Source organism: Pelophylax lessonae (assembly GCF_965119305.1).
Source record: "Pelophylax lessonae genome assembly, chromosome: 1".
NCBI classification, from domain to species: Eukaryota; Metazoa; Chordata; class Amphibia; order Anura; family Ranidae; genus Pelophylax; species Pelophylax lessonae.
Genome location: NC_138768.1, coordinates 370,358,976 through 370,380,698, shown reverse-complemented (window position 1 = coordinate 370,380,698; position 21,723 = coordinate 370,358,976). Strand labels below are relative to the sequence as shown.

General features: G+C 43.0%; 1 protein-coding gene across 3 annotated transcripts in view; it reads right to left on the bottom strand.

Moving 5' to 3' along the window:
- Nucleotides 1–21,723, bottom strand: part of TRPM3 (transient receptor potential cation channel subfamily M member 3) — a 552,760-nt gene that overhangs the window by 39,949 nt on the left and 491,088 nt on the right. For all 3 annotated transcript variants that reach the window (XR_014225124.1, XM_082252764.1, XM_082252765.1), the window contains one exon: nucleotides 3,746–3,896. Coding sequence is in view for 2 of the 3 variants with exons in the window: in XM_082252764.1 (XP_082108890.1) it covers nucleotides 3,746–3,896 (151 nt within the window). In the remaining variant the exon portion in view is untranslated. The remainder of the gene's footprint in view (nucleotides 1–3,745; nucleotides 3,897–21,723) is intronic.

Sequence of the window (21,723 nt, the reverse complement as noted above, 5' to 3'; positions counted from 1 at the left end):
ATATTCATTGTTGTTCATGGCTTGCAGGCATTCTTTAATCATACTTTCTGGTCCTGTCCATATGATGAATATATCATCTATGAACCTTTGCCATAAGATGATATTATTGGCAAAGGCGCTGTTTTCTTCTTTGGCCAGGAAGTCCTGTTCCCAGGCCCCAAGATATATGTTGGCATAGGAGGGGGCACAGCTTGTGCCCATTGCAACCCCACATATTTGCAGGTAATAGGTGCCATTGAATACGAAGAAATTGTTGTTTAAGATGTAGTCCAACATCATAACTATGAAGTCATTAAACTTCATGTCATGTCCACTCTGTTCCTTCAGGGTTGCAGGACGAGAGGAGTCGTCTACCTCATGCGGTGCCAATGCGGGTCCTACTATGTAGGAAAGACCAAACAAGAGTTTGGCAAACGGGTCAATCAACACATCAACAGCATGCAATTGTGCAACTTTTATGTACCCCTTGGGAGGCATGTTGCCCACTATCACAAAAACAGAATGCCAAAAGTGACTTTTATAGCACTTGAGAGGATCCATATACCGCATCGGGGGGGGGGACTGGAATAAAAGACTGCTTCAGATGGAAATGAGGTGGATTAGACGCCTCTACGCCACAAAACCTCCTGGCCTAAATGAAAACGAGAGCTTTCGCCCATTCCTTGAAGGCTTTGCCTCTGGCAAGACAGATTAATGACTCATCCATTCATCCTTACGCTTGCATCATTGTGATATCCACAAAAAAATAATTTCCCCCCCCCCCATGACCTCATACACATCCGGCCCCCCCCCTCTCTCTCCCCCCTTTTCAGTGATGTAAATAAAATGCATACGAGATATATGCTTTATTCCACCGTATATTAAACACTGCCTTTTTTCCATATTAGTGCTCAAGAAACCGATTGCATATGGACATGGCCCTGGAAGCTATCCATGGCACTGCCCAGCAATCGGGAATGTCCCTCCCTGACCCACAGCTACCTGTGGTGGTGATATATGCAACTGCTGTTAAAATATTGTGTTATTATTACTTTTGTTTCATGAATATATTACAAGTATACTACAATTACTGTAAAAGTGCTGAATCCACCTTTGTGTGAAAGCACACATATATCAATGAAAATGCCTTAGATTTCGTACATTTTGTTTTTGTTTCTTGTCAGTACATGGGAACACACCATGCCTCCGCAGATTGGCCCCGCAATATCCCACAGTCACACCCGGCACGGGAAACCCCTACTTCGTAGGGGATTCTTGGGACCAATCAATCCCCTCGGGGAGAAGATGGCCCCTCCTCCCGTGTCGGCGGCCAGAGCGGCGTCCCCAGCAATGGGGTTGCGACCGGCACGCGCATCCATGCGGCGCAGGCGCAGATGTCGGTGCCACGTCACGCCGCCATGGAGCCCGCCTACGTGCAGCGCGCAATGCGCATGCGCGAGGGGCTTCTTAAGGCCGGGGAACGAACAGGCAATCCTCACTCCTCTCCAGCAGAGGGGAGATGACGGACCTAACCTGCGCTGTCTGAAGGAATACTTCCATTTCATCCTGCAAATCGTAAGTGCTACAGACTTCAAAGCCCTTATCTTTGGAAACAAAATTTTGGCACCTAGTCACGGTTATAAAAAGTCACCTTACCTATGTATAAACACCATTTTTAAAGTCAATGAGATGTCGGCACTTATTTTTATAATAAACCGGACACCATAGTCATACCACCCTTGAAGTTACCGTGTACAATATATAAAACTCTATCCACACAAACCAATTCCTATTACACTTCAGATCAAGAGCCCGGTGGACAAAGAGGGGAATATACCCCAGGACCCCGGTGGCAAGCCCCTCCTATCAGTTAACTTAACTGTAAGTGGAGGAATATATATATATATATAATTCTTGAAACACTCACATGACCTATCTGAACCCCAATCCTTAAAGGAACATTATATATTATCCCAGGCCTTGCAGTACACGACTCCCGTTGTGATTGTGAACGGATAGAGGGCCTCTGCGCAGGAACAATGGCTACACCCATGTATGTAATTTTCAAACATTATTAATATCAAGATTGCATTGGATATACTCTAGAGGATTTGTTCAATAATCCTTACATCCCATGTTACTCTCATAGACCACAGACTGTGTGACTGAACGCTTTGAGAAAGGTCCATGATAGAGCCGAAACGCGTCAGCAATCTAGGATTCTTTCTGGAATTAACTTCCTTTTCAACATCCATTGGAAAACAGAAAAAATCCATGTTTAAAGTCACCAGATACACCACTGTCACTGATTCTGTCGAATCATCTTTTTCTTCCTCACACTTGGGCCTCTGCCCCAAGCACAATTCTCACCAAATGCCTTTTGTATATATCCTATTGGTATTTATGGATTAAATACTATTCTTTTTATATTGTCTTTTCCTTGATATATATATATCCTAAATTCCTATGTATAACCATTCACTTGCCCGCAAAGTCCCATTCTATCTGGTTTGAGGCACCAGCAACCCCCCAAAAAAAAAAAAAAAAAGCCTTCATAGGTTATTAGTCCATAGTTACCCATGGCTGATGGCCCTAGAATTATTGCTCTCTCTCTGACATCTGCAGCGATACCTCACGTGTGGCTCAACTGCTGTTTACATACATGTGCTTGCCCTAGGCAAATTATTTTTGTTTTATTATAATGCACTTTTTTAACACTTGTTTATTCATGTGTTTATTTAACTATACTGTATAGCTATTACAAGGGAACTAATAAATCACCTACGTGATAGTACTGGCAAGTGGCAGGTCCTTAATGGAGACATCGGTGGCCTAATAGACCCCTAGTGGGAGATTTACTAAAACGGAAGCACTGGTGCAGCTGTGCATGGAAGCCAATCAGCTTCTAACTTCAGCTTCCTAAATTAAGCTTTGGTAATAAAACCTAGAAGCTGATTGGTTTAAATGCAGAACTCCACCTGATTTTGCACACTCTAGTTTTAGCAAATCCTCCCCTAATATCTTCCCTACTCTCCACTGCAACAGTCAATCATGCACACATTGTGCCTTATTTGCTGCTTCCCCGGCTACAGCAGCCAGGAAATGACAGCTCTGAACCCAGAAGTGACAAAAAGATCATCACTTCTGGGTTCATCAGTCGCTGAGAAAATCAGGGAATGTACATTATGTTCCCTGAGCTCTGCCTGTTCTCCATCCTAAAAACATTTATCGCAGTCCTGGGCTACTTGGACGGATGAAAAATCCTGGGAACCACCATGAGCAGTGGTGGTGGGGGTGTAGAGTGAGGGTTAATCAAAAACAAATTGTCTGTAACTACTGAAATTAGTGAGGGCTTATTTAAAAAAAAAAAAAAAACATTTATTGCTTGTTAAGAATGTGTAAATTGTTGAATATCCATAGCCTGGCCATAGTTCTGTTTTAAGTATTAACACTTTTGAGTTTTTAAAGGAATTTAGATAATGAGCAAATTTTAATATTGTATAAAAGAAAATAAAGCATATTCAGCAAATAATTATTATTTTAATGCAGATTAAAAAACCAAAGCAGTGGTATGAATTCTAGCTATAACATTAGTGACTTTCTTTATCACCTGTATATTACCGCTGACCCCATTGTGGAAATGCTTTCAGTAATGTATGGTTTAGGCACATTTTGTTAGAAATATTATTTCACTGGAACTTCATTATGAGTTTGCATCCACTTTTACTGTTAGTTTCGATTTGTGCTCAGAAAAAGAAAAACTTACTTGAACACAGCTATCAGGAGGTTTACCAAAAGAATATTAGCAACCAAGAGATAACAAGCCATGATTGCTGGGACAATCCATGCTCCAGTCTTGCATGGGGGATGCTGCACTATTTTGCCATCTTCTGTTGTCTCATTGTATCCACAGGGTGCTAGAAAAAAAAATGGTATAGATTCATATAAGAAAACACATTTCTGGGGTAGAAAGTCCCAACTTAATAGCAACATTCTCATGCTTTATTCATGCAGAATGGTCACTTCAGAAAAACAATAGCCAATGCTGTCTGTCTCATGGAATGCATGCCAAAGGCATCAAATAAATTACGATTTTTCCAGTAGATAGCAATTTGTTCCACTCTGCTCTTAACAAGCTTTCATGCTTACTTGTAGGGGGGTTGCCTTTTTATTTTATTTTAGACATCTATGTTACCTTAGTATGACCTTTCATGGTAGATTACCTGCTAGTGACTGACCCTGGATGCAGACTGTCTCAGCGGTCACATGTTAGCCTAGGAAGTGCTGCTCTCTCCACAGTAGAGTCAGTTGCATAGAGCAGCTATGTGTGTAAAGAGAAATACGAGGGATGCGTGTCTGTGTTCTGGCTAACAGGTGTTTGATCCAGCCTGCTGTTTGGGACAATGTTTGGTACTGGCATAGACAGTGCTACAAGAGGCAGAAAGCCTGTACAGCTCAGGGTGGACACATGAATAGCCGGGAGGGTTCAGGCTTAGGGCCTAAATCAGCAGGAAAAAAATCCTCAGTAAATGGACTTATGGGCCATACACACTATAAGATTTTCTGAAGACTTTTTCCTTCAGACTTACCAAAACCATATAATATGAGGTCAAACCTAAACACTTTCAATTTGTATGCAATCTGGCAGGCCCTTGCACTACATAGAAAAGGTAAATCTGAAGGAAATCTAACCACAAAAGTGGGATAGTGTGTATCCAGCTTTACTTTAGTAACCCGACCCCCAAAGTTTTCTTTGTTACTGTTACTGGTGTGCTTTACTGAGAAATTGTACATATACTATATATATATATATATATATATATATATATATATATATATATATATATATATATATATATATATATATATATATATATACGGTATATATATACGGTATATATATACGGTATATATATATATATATATATACATATATATATATATATATATATACAGTATATATATATATATATATATATATATATATATATATATATATATACTGTATATAATACTGCAATATTACCTGAATACTATACATTTCTGATAAATAGATGGGTGTAACCCCAACTGCAAAGGAAGGGTTGGGCTTTAAGTGTCTTTAATTATATTCCCCAGACACACTTCTGACCTCACAAAAAATCTTTCTTCTGCTTATGACCTGGAAGCCCTTCTACCACACTAAACCACTTACAGTAATTTTCTTAGCATTGCAACTTTTCTAATTCCTTTCTGTATTCTCACATGAATATCACCCATTTCTCTTTCATTTTGGGTAACTACTGCTGGGATTAATTTCATGCTACTGCAGAAAAGGGTTTTAGTTAAAAACTGTGAATTGTGTAACCAGCAGTCATAGTAAAAAGTCATGAATGAAATATAGCTGTCTGTGAAACCATTTCTTTTAATGCAGTGCTTCAATTTGATGTATCTCTGGAGTGAAATTTTGGTTCCTACAGTAATTTACTGTTCCTTAAAAAGCTATATAAATGGTTGATCCATTATTAGACATGGACATAAAATGCACAAATACATATAGTTGCCCTTCTGGAATGTTATGCTTTTCTCTTAAAGTTAACAATAATTCTTTCTAACCAAGTGATTATTTAGTAACTGGAAATTGCTTCTCCTAGTAGTAGTTGACTTTGGCCATTTGTTCATTACACCATCTTTTCAACAGCAATGTATATTATTCATGTCACATTGCAGTATATGATATATATATAATATATATATATATATATATATATATATATATATATATATATATATATATATATATATATATATATATATATATATACAGAATATATATATAGCCTATGTACAATTTCTCAGTAAAGCACACCAGTAACAAAAAACTTTGAGGGTTGGGTTACTAAGGATTTTTTCTCATGTGTTAAAATGTATAGCATATAAATGATTACAATTTTTGAATGTCTTATTCCTTTGAAAAAGTCAATATCCTAAAATGTTTGCATGATGTTTTTCACTCCTTGAAATATCACTTTAATTAGTTTAGGTGTTTACTATTTCAGAAGGAAACACTAGAACACACAGCACCACTGCTGAAAATAATGTTATTCTCAGCTTCGTAATCAAAAGATTAGAATTACAGTAAATAAGGAAATCTGAAAGATTAGTGTGCAGTATTAGCAAACATCTCTAAATTATATTAGGAAAAATTGGAAATCCCCTATATGTTGGGACTCTAAGTAATATCATAAAATATTTTTTTATTATAGGATACTACAATAAAAATATATTTTATGATATTACGTTGAGCCTTTAAAGTCCCAACATATGGGGGGGTTTCCAATTTTTCCTAGAATTACAGTAAACAGCATGACACATGAGTGGGGCTTAATAAAGACTTTTTATTTTTACTTTTTTTTGTAATCTTCCTGTCAAAATCACAGGCCTCTCTGCCCCACAATTGGGAACATTTATTTTTGCTGGCTATCCATGAGTGTACACCGTTAACAGTCTCTGCACTGTTCACATGTTTCCTTGATTGAGACAAACACTTACCAAAATCATATTTTTGGATAATGATTCTTTTTTTCAGTCTACCTGCCTGGCCCATGATTCATAGTCCATAAAGTTTTACTCCATGGAATAATCTTATTCTGTATTGTCAACCTAACATCCTCATTAGATAGAAAGCCCATTATGTTTTGCTGTAGGGCAGCCACTTCCCAGAAAATTATATTTTTTTCTCTTTATTTCTTCTTGTAATTGTCTTTAAAGCTTACCATGACTACTCAATGTGGTGCTGCAGCACAGTTAGGCTGCTGACCTGAATTTTCTCTACTGCAGTTAATAAAAACAGCCATGTTACCTCCCGACCACCAGATTGTGATTAGTGATGGAGCAAAACCAAAAGGCTAAGGTCATCTTATTTTGTTAACATGTCCCTTGCTAGTACATGTGAATGCAGGACATCTCATTGGCCCCAACTGCTGACCCTTCTTCTCCCAGTCTGCGGTACTGTACAGAGTATTACAACCCCCTGTACAGTGCAATCAAGATAAATTCAGGTATTTAAACTAGTTTAATTAACATACATGTTAAAACAACTGCATTCATCTGTGTTTTTGATATCTGCCTGGAGTTTATCTTAACCTCCCTGGCAGTATGATTGTTTCCGATTTTAGGTTCTAAAAGCAGTACAATTATTTTGCTAGCAATTCTTAAGGACGAGCAGCCCAAAACTAACTAGTTACATATGATTTTTTTTTTACTGTGCGTTCTTCTTCATAACATCTTGGGTATGACAGAGTTTGAAACACAAAATCATAAATTATAATATAATAAATAACTATAAATATGATAAAGTATATATATATATATATATATATATACATATGTGTATATCTATCTATCTACATATATGCGTATATATATATATATATATATATATATATTGTAAGGGGTTGGCTCGGTAGCAGGTGTGGGTGACCCCCTGGTGTGGGTTCGCTACACAGAGAGACAGCCGAGGTGTGGTTGAAAACAATGGTCTATGGTTTATTCTTCCAATTTGCTGGAAACACGTGCAAGCATCCAAACAGCATAAATCAAACAAAACATAAATAAACCCTGGCCACTTGGGGCATCTACCTTCACAACACAGGAACCTACCTATGGAGTCTGTCACAACCTACTGCTGGGCAGACACTGCTTGTCATACAGCAGAAAACCAATAGTCTATTTGTTTTTCTTTTCACACAGAAAAAGTCAACACCACCTCACCTTCAGAAGTCTTTCTCAGCTCACTGCTCTCCTTAACGCAAAAAGCCTCAGGATGCAGCAATCAGTAGTCATCCTCTGGATAACTTATAGTGGCCTTAATTGCCTCATTCTGAATAGCTGAAGCTTTCCAACGTCCTAAACCTTTCTGGCTACCTCCACAGCCGACACCTGATAGTAATTGGTGAATTGTCTAAACAAGGCAGAAATGTATCTCCCGTCTGTGACAACACCCACAGATTTACCTGACTTCCTGTCACAATATATATATAAAAAGTACAGTAAAACTGCAGGAAAGGGCACTGGGGGGCAAACTAATGTCAATTTATTTTATTTTGTAATGTAATCCAATAGGATTACAATATATCTGTGTGTTTGTGTGTTTTACTTTTCAAATTTGCCGCCGGTTCCACCCCCCTGCGAGCGTCACGTCACAGGAGACGGAAGTCGGGGCTCAAAGCATCGGGCGGGAGATCCGGCCACCGTATGCTGCAGGGACACATGGCGGGATCCCGGGGACAGGGTAAGTACCCTCTACCAGGATCCAGCGATGCTCCCTGGTGGTACCCCGAGTGTGGCTCGGGGTTACCGCTAATGGCACTGAAATTCAACCCCGAGCCACACTCGGTAGTACCGCTAAGGAGGTTAAAGGCTAAGTTCACCTTTTGTAAAAAATATTAAATGCAAAATGTGTGTTTTCTATTTTTTTATATTGCAGACTGTAAAGCATCGCACTTGTGATCAGCAGATCGTGACTGCAATGCCTGATCCTGCATACTCCTGGTCAGCTGTTTTTCCATACCTCCCGTATGGGCAGACAGTTATTGCACTGCAGGAAGAATCCATTAACTCACCAGCTCCCTTACAGTTAACTGATAACCACAAGCTGTCTGCCGCAGTGGAAGACAGTACTTATAGTTCATTCATTCATTCACAGGAAACTATAATAATTCTAAATAATCTGATGATGCTCCAAAGATCCTTAACCACTTGCCACAAAATCACATACCTATACCTCAATTTGCTTCATGTGGTTGTACCGGATGATGCCTGAAGCTGCAGGCATCACCCCAGTACCATTTTATAGAGCTGACGGTCGGCTCTCTTGTAAAAACAACTGATGCGGCTAAGCAGCTGCTCGGCTGTCATTACAAGCAGCGGAAGGGGACTTCCTCGCCCTCCGGACGCTTGCCCAGGCTCTCCCCTCCCACCGGGAGCCCTGAGCGACCAGCCGGCACATTGTGCGTGCTGGCCAGAGACCCAAACAAAGCTGGAAATCGGGCTGGGATCAGCTTTGATCGGGTCTTGGATGTAGTAACCCGAAAGCAACGTCACAACGTCACTTCCGGTTTACTGGACTCTTAAATGTGCCAGTTTAAAAATGTGAAAGTATTCAAAAACGTTGATCTTAGCATTTTGAATACTTTTTTCAGTGCAGAGGAGGGGTTTAGGGTCCTATATTCCCCAGATCTCTCCATAAAGAATACCTGTCATTACCTATTACTGTCACAGGGGTTGTTTACATTTTTTGGGACAGCAATAAAAGTGATACAAAAAAAATTAAGGGACAGTGTAAAATAAAAAAATAAAAAACATTTTTTTTAGTTGCCCCATCCCTCCGTGCTTGCGTGCAGAAACTAACACATACATAAGTCGTGCCCACAAATGTAAACAGTATTCAAATCACACATGTGAGTATTGCCTTGATCGTTAGTGCGCAAGCAATAATTCTAGAGCAAGACCTCCTCTGTAATTCTAAACAGGTAACTTGTAAAAAATTTTAATGTGTCGCCTATAGAGATTTTTAAGTCTCGTAGTTTGTCGCCATTCCAAGAGCGTGCGCAATTTTAAAGCATGACATTTTAGGTATATATCTACTTGATGTAATATCATCTTTCATATTAAACAAATTAATTCAAACCTAATTCAATAATTGTGTGGACACAACCCCCTCAGCAAAAACATCCCCCTCCATCCACTCAATGCGCTCAGCCCCACCCAGCACCTAATAAGGGGAATTCTTCCCAAACACTAAATCAGTGACATTGGCATCAAAGACGTCATACCTGCTGCTAATCCAGGACTAATTAATTTTGATAAATGTCAGCCGGTCCGCTGAGTCTGTGGACAGACGCGTTCTATTATCAGTAACAAAACCTCTGGCAGCACTGAATGCCTGTTCAGAAAGCACGCTGGATGCAAGGAAGCCCAGCAGCTCAATTGCATACTGAGCAAATTCTGGTCAGTGGTCTATTCTCATGAGCCAGTAACCCAGTGGATCGTCAACTGGAAAGCTCTCCATCTCTGTTTTCCCACCTAGATAATCGTCCACCATTTCTACAGACGCTGCCGATGGGATGTTGAAGCTGACAGCCCTGGGCACAGAGAACTAAAAAAATTGTGAAATGCATCACTCGTTGATGGCCTTCTGCTGCATGTGCAGCTGCTGCAGCATTGCCAAAGTTGAGATCCACCTGGTGGGCATGGCACATGTGTCAAATTTCCCTGTCTAAGGGCAGACAGGAGGTTTGTTCCATTATCCCACACCACTATTCCTGGCTCCAGCTGGTGTGGCCTGAGCCACCTCTGGGGCTGCAAGAATCTCTGCTCCAGTGTGGTCCCTGTCCCCTAGACACACCAGCTGAAGCACTGCAGGGCACCTTTTAGCCTGACTCATTAAATAGCTCCTTGAACGCTTAAGGGGTACTTCTGGTTGATAGGGCAATTCTGCAGAGGAGGCCATGGAGGAGGAGGAGAAGGAGGGGGAGGGGATGGAACTGACAAATCCCGCATCATCACCACTAGCTGTATAGAGACGTGGAAGCACAACAAGCTGCAGCACTGAGCCCTGTCCTGCATCCTTCCTAGTTGCAACCAGAGTTACCCAGTGTGCTGGGAACTAAATATAGCATCCCTTACCATGCTTGCTGGACCACGTGTCAGCAGTAACATGGACCTTAAGCAGGCTGACTGCCTTGCCCAATAAATACCACAATATTGCCTTCCAGGTGATGGTACAGAGCTGGAATGGCCTTAGGTGAAAAGAAAAAGCGACTGGGAACCTGCCATTGTGGTACAGCACATACTGCAAATTCACGGAAGGGGCAAAATCCACCAGACGGAAAGGCAGGAGTTTTTTTAAGTCAGCATCTTAGACAAGCTTGCATCTAGACGCTGGGCATTTGGGTGGCAGTGACTGTATTTTTTTTACTGCTGCAGCACATGGATTAGAGAAATTTGCCTGCTATAGTCTACAACTGGTGATGGGCTACTGGCAGATGTGCTGCAGGGACCTGGGACACCCTGCGCTATACCATCATCCCTGTCAGTGAAGGCTGCTGAGAGGTCATGAGGTATAACGGCGGTAGACTGAGCTGAGTAAGGAGGAGGAGCAGAATTGCGTCCCTTTTGTGTGGCTTTCAGGTGCACTTGTCAAGGGGCTGAGTGGTGGGATGTTAAATGCCTTGTCAAGAATGTGGAACCGAAATGGCTGCTGTTTTTGACACGCTTGATGTGGTTGAGGTGCACATGTGATAAAAAGGGCCCAGACAGCTGAGCTGTGGGAAGTGAGCTGGGAGATAACAGCTCAGTGACCTCATCATCATTATTCCCTCCATCCTCATTATCACTGGAGACAACTTGGCAGAATGCTGCAGCTGGGGGAAAGGACTGCCAATTGGTGTACCAATGTTCTCCCCTCTCTGTAGGCTCATGTTCCTACCTTTCTCAACCTCAGAACCAAGATCTGAAGTAATGGCTGTGCATCATCAAGGAGCAAGTGGCTGACACTGTGTTAAAAAAAAAAACTCAACTGACGCCTCCATGATTCTGGGGCTATGGCAGGAATAGCTGTGTACAGGGAGGCAGAATAAGCCACTCTGGCAGCTGCAGTGGACTGTGCACTAGCCTCTGCTTGGGTGACAGAGGATGAGAAAGATGAGGATGGTTTAGTAAGCCAGTCCACCACCTCCTCTGCATGCTGTGGCTGGATAGCATGGCCAACATCACTAAACAGAAGAAAATGATGCCCTGCCTGAGGACTGACCATGTCCACCTTTGCCTGTGGACACATATGCTGCTGGCCCCCGCACAGTGCCATGGCAACGTCTGCCTCTCCTTGTTGGCCTCCCAGACATGATGGTGGGGCGCTTTTTAACAAAACGTACTTTAGTAAAGATGTGGAAATGTGTACATAGTTGCACTTTAAACAATGGAAAGTGGTGTTTGGTGCACTTTAACCAGTGTACTCACTACACAGACACACTCCACTGACACACTACAATATACTGCAGTAACACTGCACTGACGCACTGCAATATACTGTGTTAAACATGCAGTTACGCACTGAAATATATTGCGTTAAACCTGCAGTAAGGTACTAAAATATACTGCGTTAAACGGCACTAATGCACTGAAATATACTGCGTTAAATGCGCAGTAATGCACTGAAATATACTGCATTCAATGGCACTAATGCACTGAAATATACTGCGTTAAACATGCAGTAATGCACTAAGATTTATTGCGTTAAACGGCACTAATACACTAAAATATACTGCATTAAATGTGCAGTAACGCACTAAAATATCCTGCCTTAAATGTGCATCACGCACTGCAATACACTGCATTAAACGTGCAGTAACGCACTGAAATGTACTACGTTAAATGTGCACCAACGCACTGCAATATACTGCATTAAATGTGCAGTAACGCACTGAAATATACTGCCCTAAACGTGCACCAATGCACTGCAATACACTGCATTAAACATGCAGTAATGGAGATTGTGTGGGGAGAAAATGGCCAAACAAAACATATATGAATATAATGGCACCTTCCCCTAAAAGGTAATGGTAAGAGCAATGGGTCCAGATATGCCAGGGAAAAGTGGGAAAAGGGAACTGGACATGAAGGAAAAGGAAACAAGCATATCTGGGATATGGGGATTTGAATGTGCCTGTCAAACCGCTTAAATTATATAAAGAGTCATTTTGTAAAAAAATATATCAAAAATGTATTAAATATGTATCAAAGGAATCATATCCTATTTGTAATACAACAACCGTGGTCCTTTCAGGACATGATTATACCACTTTGAACCTTAATCGCCCCAATAGCCACTGATTTGCTGACATACAGACAGGCTATCCTCTCCATTGCCTTGACAGCGGGAGTGATTCCAGTCCAGTATGGGCATTTAGCTTTTTTGGCTACCATAAGCATCGGGGCTTTCCATGTGGCTTTTTATTTATTTTATTTTTTTTATTTATTTAGTGATTTTTTGACTCCTTTTTGGACCTAAAATCTTGTATGATACAGGCCTTTCTTTCCTAAGGTCGTATCAATTTTCATAATTCAAACACTATGGGGATCCGTGGCGATTAATACTCATTTTAATCTAATGTTGTCCACTGCGCATAGCATTTCTTTTTTGCAGATATAAACAAAGGATTTGATATAATTGTATAACTTTATTGTGAATTAAAACTTGCTGGACCCTGATGAAGCATCTTCAGCGAAACGTGTTGATCCAGCAATAGACTCACCTATGTATTGCCCTTTTGGGATAACTGCACTGCAATGACTATTGTGACAATGTATATGTTTGTATTACAAATATGATATGATTCATTTGATACATATTTAATACATTTTTTATATATTTGTTTACAAAATGACTCTATAATTTAAGCTGTTTGACAGGCACATTTAAATCGCCATCTCCCAGATATGCTTGTTTCCTTTTCCTTCATGTCCAGTTCCCTTTTCCCACTTTTCCCTGGCATATCTGGACCCATTGCTCTTACCTAAACATGCAGTAACGCACTAAAATATACTGCGTTAAACGGCATTAATGCACTGTAAAGTACTGCGTTAAACGTGCAGTAACCCACTGAAATATACTGCGTTAAATGGCACTAACGTACTGAAATATACTGCATTAAACACGCAGTAACGAACTGACATATACTGCGTTAAATGTGCACCAACTCACTGCACTATACTGCGTTAACTGTGCAGTAACGCACTGAAATTTACTGTGTTAAATCTGCAGTAACGCACTGAAATATAGTGCAGTACACCTGCACCGACAAAATAAACTGACACTAAAGTAATAATAATTGGTCACACTACACTCACACTGAACTATCTTTAGGTTCACACTAAACTGATATTCTACACTGACAATATAACTAACTCACTAGCAGCACTGAACAGAACCCTGTTCTTTCTCTTTCCACACCAATATCACACTGCAAATGGCCGCTATTGAAAGAATAGTTTTATAGCTTGGGGCAGGACTAAGAACAATGAGCCATGATTGGATAGAGTCATCATTACTTTCTCCTATCATGGCTCTGTGTTCCGATTTGGCAAAGCTTTCATTGCTTCAGCCAACTAGGGCTTCCAATGCACTGTAAGGTGGTGCAGTGCATTGTGGTCATTCGGCGGGCCGAACAAACTGCCGAACGCCCCGATAATTGGGTTGTTCCTTGAATGGGTGAACAGCTAATGTTTGGCCCAAACTCATACTTGGGCCAAACCGTTCGCCCTACCCTATTTGTAATAACTTGAACATGAACATACAGTATCTCACAAAAGTGAGTACACCCCTCACATTTTTGGAAATATTTTATTATATCTTTTCATGTGACAACACTGAGGAAATGACACTTTGCTACAATGTAAAGTGGTGAGTGTACAGCTTCTATAACAGTGTAAATTTGCTGTCCCCTCAAAATAACTCCCCTAAATTAAAATGTCCAAATTGGGCCCAATGTGTCAATATTTTGTGTGGCCACCATTATTTTCCAGCACTGCCTTAACCCTCTAGGAAATGGAGTTCACCAGAGCTTCACAGGTTGCCACTGGAGTCCTCTGTCACTCCCCCATGACAACATCACAGAGCTGGTGGATGTTAGAGATCTTGCTTGACTGTACACTTGTCTTTGTACTCCTTACCTGGTTGCCACCACACACACTTGACACCATCTGAATGAAATTAGTTTATCTTGGTCTCATTAGACCACAGGACATGTTTCCAGTAATCCATGTCCTTAGTCTGCTTGTCTTCAGCAAACTGTTTGCAGGCTTTCTTGTGCATCACCTTTAGAAGAGGCTTTCTTCTGGGGAGACAGCCATGCAGACCAATTTGATGCAGTGCGCAGCATATAGTCACTGACAGGCTGACCCCCCCCCCCCCCTTCAACCTCTGCAGCAATGCTGGCAGCACTCATACGTCTATTTCCCAAAGACAACCTTTGGATATAATGTTGAGCATGTACACTCAACTCCTTTGGTGGACCATGGCGAGGCCTGTTTGGAGTGGAACCTGTCCTGTTAAACCGATGTATGATCTTGGCCACCGTGCTGCAGCTCAGTTTCAGGGTCTTGGCAATCTTCTTATAGCCTAGGCCATCTTTATGTAGAGCATCAATTCTTTTTTTCAGATCCTCAGAGAGTTCTTTGCCATGAGGTGCCATGTTTAACTTCCAGTGACCAGTATAAGAGAGTGAGAGCAATAACACCAAATTTAACACACCTGCTCCCCATTCACACCTGCGACCTTGTAACACTAACGAGTCACATGGACATTTTCACTTAGAGGTGTACTCACTTTTGTTGCCAGCAGTTTAGACATTAAGGGCTGTGCGTTGAGTTATTTAGAGGGGACAGCAAATTTTACACTGTTATACAAGCTGTACACTCACCACTTTACATTGTAGCAAAGTGTCATTTCCTCAGTGTTGTCACATGAAAAGATATAATAAAATATTTACAAAAATGTTAGGGGTGTACTCACTTTTGTGAGATACTGTATATCACTTCCAATAGTCTTACTTCTTGCATTAAATTCGATTGCATGTGTTTCATCCCAAACCAATGAAAAAGTAGCTTGGTTGCTAAAAAGGGCATGTAAAACTACATACTGTTACAAAATTATGTCAAGCTGAGTAGGGATGATCGAACTTTTGAAAAGTTCGGTTCGACCAGAACACCCGAACTTCACGAAAGTTCGGTTCGGATTTCAGAACCCCATTGAAATCAATGGGACCCGAACTTCTGTAATCAAAAAACACCATTTTTAAGCCCTAAAACCCAATAAATGCCCCTAAAAAGTGCCTAGGGTTCTGGGTCATGCCCCAGGGACTATTAATCACACAAAAAAAAGTTCTTAAAAATTGTCGTTTTTGATAGATAGCCAATTATTGAAAAAATTAAAAAAAAAAAAAAAAAAAGAGATTTCTTTGGATTTAGTGTCTGGGGGGTCTAAAAGTTGTACCTGTGAAGTTTCAGCTCTGTAGCATGTCCAGAACCAGAATTACAGCATACCAAACCTTCAAAAATGACTTTTTTGCTTAACCGCACCTTTCTTTTGCTCCTAATCAACGGCTCAGCCAATGTGTATGATGGGGACATAATGCAGTGCACTGGGAACAAGATTAGAGGTTTTTTTGGAAAAAGGTGCTGTCTCTTTAAATGTGCATATAATTAACGGGTGTATTTCCACAATGGGGCTTTTATTACCAAATGTTTCAAGAAGTCCAAAGATGTATGTAATTGCACTTTATTTCATGTAAAATGGTGTTTGGTGCACTTTAACTTGAAATCTCACAAGAAACAGACATATATGCACGGATACATTGAGGGTTAGGGGTAGGGGCCACAATGTAGTGCAGAGTGAACAAGATTAGAGATGTTTTGGATGAATACTGTTGTCTCTTGACTTTGAATAGAAGTAAAGGATGCTTAAAAATTGGGCATTTGGTGGTGCGGACGATGCCTTGACACCATATCCCTATGAAAGTGCTGGTAATGAAAGCAATAATTGACTTTGTAAGGAAAAAAATTACAATGATATGCATCTGTGTGACAGGTGCGCAAAAATTGTTGTTTGGGTGTTGGCGGAGCCATACCACTGTAAGCCCAAAGAGCTGGTGTTGAAGAAGGCGTAAAAATTATGAAGGTGTGCACCTGTGGAACAGGTGCGCAAACATGGTAGTTTTGGTGTTGGCGGAGCCTCCCCACCATAACCCCAAAGAGCTGGCTTTGAAGGAGGCCCAAAAATTGTAAAGGTGTGCACCTGTGGAACAGGTTCGCAAACATGGTAGTTTTTGTTTAGCATAGCCTCCCCACCTTAACCCCAAAGAGCTGGTGTTGAAGGAGGCCCAAAAATTGTAAAGGTGTGCACCTGTGGAACAGGTGCGCAAACATTGTCGTTTTTGTTTTAGCATAGCCTCCCCACCTTAACCCCAAAGAGCTGGTGTTGAAGGAGGCCCAAAAATTGTAAAGGTGTGCACCTGTGGAACAGGTTCGCAAACATGGTAGTTTTTGTTTAGCATAGCCTCCCCACCTTAACCCCAAAGAGCGGGTGTTGAAGGAGGCCCAAAAATTGTAAAGGTGTGCACCTGTGGAACAGGTGCGCAAACATTGTCGTTTTTGTTTTAGCATAGCCTCCCCACCTTAACCCCAAAGAGCTGGCGTTGAAGGAGGCCCAAAAATTGTAAAGGTGTGCACCTGTGGAACAGGTGCGCAAACATTGTAGTTTTTGTTTTAGCATAGCCTCCCCACCTTAACCCCAAAGAGCTGGTGTTGAAGGAGGCCCAAAAATTGTAAAGGTGTGCACCTGTGGAACAGGTGCGCAAACATTGTCGTTTTTGTTTTAGCATAGCCTCCCCACCTTAACCCCAAAGAGCTGGTGTTGAAGGAGGCCCAAAAATTGTAAAGGTGTGCACCTGTGGAACAGGTTCGCAAACATGGTAGTTTTTGTTTTAGCATAGCCTCCCCACCTTAACCCCAAAGAGCGGGTGTTGAAGGAGGCCCAAAAATTGTAAAGGTGTGCACCTGTGGAACAGGTGCGCAAACATTGTCGTTTTTGTTTTAGCATAGCCTCCCCACCTTAACCCCAAAGAGCTGGCGTTGAAGGAGGCCCAAAAATTGTAAAGGTGTGCACCTGTGGAACAGGTGCGCAAACATTGTAGTTTTTGTTTTAGCATAGCCTCCCCACCTTAACCCCAAAGAGCTGGTGTTGAAGGAGGCCCAAAAATTGTAAAGGTGTGCACCTGTGGAACAGGTGCGCAAACATTGTCGTTTTTGTTTTAGCATAGCCTCCCCACCTTAACCCCAAAGAGCTGGTGTTGAAGGAGGCCCAAAAATTGTAAAGGTGTGCACCTGTGGAACAGGTGCGCAAACATTGTCGTTTTTGTTTTAGCATAGCCTCCCCACCTTAACCCCAAAGAGCTGGTGTTGAAGGAGGCCCAAAAATTGTAAAGGTGTGCACCTGTGGAACAGGTTCGCAAACATGGTAGTTTTTGTTTAGCATAGCCTCCCCACCTTAACCCCAAAGAGCTGGTGTTGAAGGAGGCCCAAAAATTGTAAAGGTGTGCACCTGTGGAACAGGTGCGCAAACATTGTCGTTTTTGTTTTAGCATAGCCTCCCCACCTTAACCCCAAAGAGCTGGCGTTGAAGGAGGCCCAAAAATTGTAAAGGTGTGCACCTGTGGAACAGGTGCGCAAACATTGTCGTTTTTGTTTTAGCATAGCCTCCCCACCTTAACCCCAAAGAGCTGGCGTTGAAGGAGGCCCAAAAATTGTAAAGGTGTGCACCTGTGGAACAGGTGCGCAAACATTGTCGTTTTTGTTTTAGCATAGCCTCCCCACCTTAACCCCAAAGAGCTGGTGTTGAAGGAGGCCCAAAAATTGTAAAGGTGTGCACCTGTGGAACAGGTGCGCAAACATTGTCGTTTTTGTTTTAGCATAGCCTCCCCACCTTAACCCCAAAGAGCTGGTGTTGAAGGAGGCCCAAAAATTGTAAAGGTGTGCACCTGTGGAACAGGTGCGCAAACATTGTCGTTTTTGTTTTAGCATAGCCTCCCCACCTTAACCCCAAAGAGCTGGTGTTGAAGGAGGCCCAAAAATTGTAAAGGTGTGCACCTGTGGAACAGGTGCGCAAACATTGTCGTTTTTGTTTTAGCATAGCCTCCCCACCTTAACCCCAAAGAGCTGGTGTTGAAGGAGGCCCAAAAATTGTAAAGGTGTGCACCTGTGGAACAGGTGCGCAAACATTGTCGTTTTTGTTTTAGCATAGCCTCCCCACCTTAACCCCAAAGAGCTGGTGTTGAAGGAGGCCCAAAAATTGTAAAGGTGTGCACCTGTGGAACAGGTGCGCAAACATTGTCGTTTTTGTTTTAGTATAGCCTCCCCACCTTAACCCCAAAGAGCTGGTGTTGAAGGAGGCCCAAAAATTGTAAAGGTGTGCACCTGTGGAACAGGTGCGCAAACATTGTCGTTTTTGTTTTAGCATAGCCTCCCCACCTTAACCCCAAAGAGCTGGTGTTGAAGGAGGCCCAAAAATTGTAAAGGTGTGCACCTGTGGAACAGGTGCGCAAACATTGTCGTTTTTGTTTTAGCATAGCCTCCCCACCTTAACCCCAAAGAGCTGGTGTTGAAGGAGGCCCAAAAATTGTAAAGGTGTGCACCTGTGGAACAGGTGCGCAAACATTGTCGTTTTTGTTTTAGCATAGCCTCCCCACCTTAACCCCAAAGAGCTGGTGTTGAAGGAGGCCCAAAAATTGTAAAGGTGTGCACCTGTGGAACAGGTGCGCAAACATTGTCGTTTTTGTTTTAGTATAGCCTCCCCACCTTAACCCCAAAGAGCTGGTGTTGAAGGAGGCCCAAAAATTGTAAAGGTGTGCACCTGTGGAACAGGTGCGCAAACATTGTCGTTTTTGTCATAACCAAAATGAGGTTCTGTGAACGTAAAGAGAATGAGAGGAGGGTTTGAGGGTGGCACCATGGTCCAGGCTTAAACTGAGGCTCAACTGCCACATCACAACGATAGCCTAGTCTACAAGGTCTGCATCAGGTGCATCAAAGCTTGATATCCACGACTGATTCATCTTAATGAATGTCAAACGGTCGACTGAGTCGGTGGAGAGTCTAGTTCGATGGTCTGTGACGAATCCTCCTGCTGCGCTGAATGCCCGTTCCGATAGGACACTGGAAGCAGGGCAGGCCAACAACTCCATGGCATACTGGGCCAGTTCTGGCAAGTGGTCTAATCTTAAGACCCAGTATGCCAGTGGATCGGATTCGTCACATGAAAAGCCCTCTGTGTCACTTTGTGCCCTCACGTAATCGTCCACCATGTGATGCAGACGGTGTCGATGCGATGTGGCAGCTGAGAGGCCTGGGCGGTGAGGACTAAAAAAAGACCGAAAGGCATCCGTCAACCGCACGCCTTCTCCAACGCTCCTCTCGTGACCACCAGTAGAATCCATGGTAGGTTGTCCCCGCCCCTGCACCCTACGGGAGTCGGGGAACATGTTCACCAGATTCCTCTTGAGACTGTCCTCAAGGGATTTGATCCTGTGGACTCTATGGGTGGATGGGAAAAGCTCCGAGACTTTACACTTGTACCGGGGGTCAAGTAGGGTGGCCAACCAATAGTGGTTAGTCTCTTTAATGGCCTTGATTCTGGGGTCCTTTCGCAGGCTCTGGAGCATGATGTTTCCCATGCGTCGCAAATTAGCGAAGGCCTGAGAAGCTGACTCCTCGGGGTCACTCATAACGACATTATCTTCAACGGGCTCCTCCTCCTCCCAGCCACGTACTACTCCAAAGTGTCCCGAGGGAGTCAAACTAGGCCTTGCAGATTGCCGCATGTCTTCCTCCTCCTCCTCCTCAAACCCTGCAAAAGTTCCCGCAGAATCGTCCTCCTCCTCCTCTTCCACCCCTGGATCCTGCTCGGGCCTCTGGGAGCTAGGCATAATGGGGTCAGGATTCTCAGGATAAAGGGGGCCTTGAGAGGCAAGGAAGTCCTCCTCTTCCTCCTGCTGCTCTGCCTCCAGTGCCCTGTCCATAATGCCACGCAGAGTGTGCTCCAACAAAAACAGTACCGGTAGGGTGTCACTGATGCATGCGCTGTCCCGGCTGACCATCCTTGTGGCCTCCTCAAATGGCGAGAGGACAGCGCATGCATCCTTAATCAAAAGCCACTGCCGTGGTGAAAAGAAGCCCAGGCGCGCAGAGCCAGTGCTGGTGCCGTACTCGCATAGGTATTCATTGAGGGCCCTCTGCTGCGTGTACAGGCGCTGCAGCATAGCCAAGGTGGAGTTCCAGCGGGTGGGCATGTCACAGATGAGGCGGTGTACCGGCAGGTGAAACTCGCGCTGCACTTCGGCCAAACGTGCAGTGGCACTGTACGACCGCCTGAAGTGACTGCACACCCTTCTTGCCATCCTTAGCACATCCTGCATTCCCGGGTATGAGTTCAAAAACCGCTGTACCACGAGATTCAGGACATGCGCCAGGCATGGCACATGGGTTAACTTTCCCTGACGAAGGGCGGCCAGGAGGTTTGACCCATTATCAGTAACCACCATCCCTGGCTGCAGCTGGCGTGGTGTCAACCACCTCTGGGCCTGTGCCTGCAGAGCCCCAAGAATCTGAGGGGCAGTGTGCTGCCTGTCCCCTAGACACACAAGCTGCAGCACTGCGTGACACCTTTTGGCCTGAGACATAGAATAGCCCTTTGAACGTTTACGTGGTATCTCATCATATTCAAAGGACCATTCTGCAGAGGAGGGCATGGAGGAGGTAGAGGAGGAGGAGCAGGAGGGGGTAGAAGTGATCGATCTACCCGGATCAGCGACACCACCAGCTGTTTGCAGACGTGGGGGCAACACTGGCTGCAGCACCGAGCCCTGGCTACAATCCCTTCCACTGGCAAGCAGTGTCACCCAGTGAGCAGTGACAGAAATGTACCGTCCCTGCCCATGTTTGCTTGACCAAGTGTCAGCCGTCAAGTGTATCTTACGGCTGACTGACTTGGCCAGGGATGACACTACATTGCCTTCCACATGTTGGTATAGGGATGGCAGGGCCTTACGGGAAAAGTAATGCCGACTTGGCACCTGCCACTGTGGAACTGCACATTTTGCGAAGTCACGGAAGGGAGCAGACTCTACCAGGTTAAATGGTAATAGTTGCAGA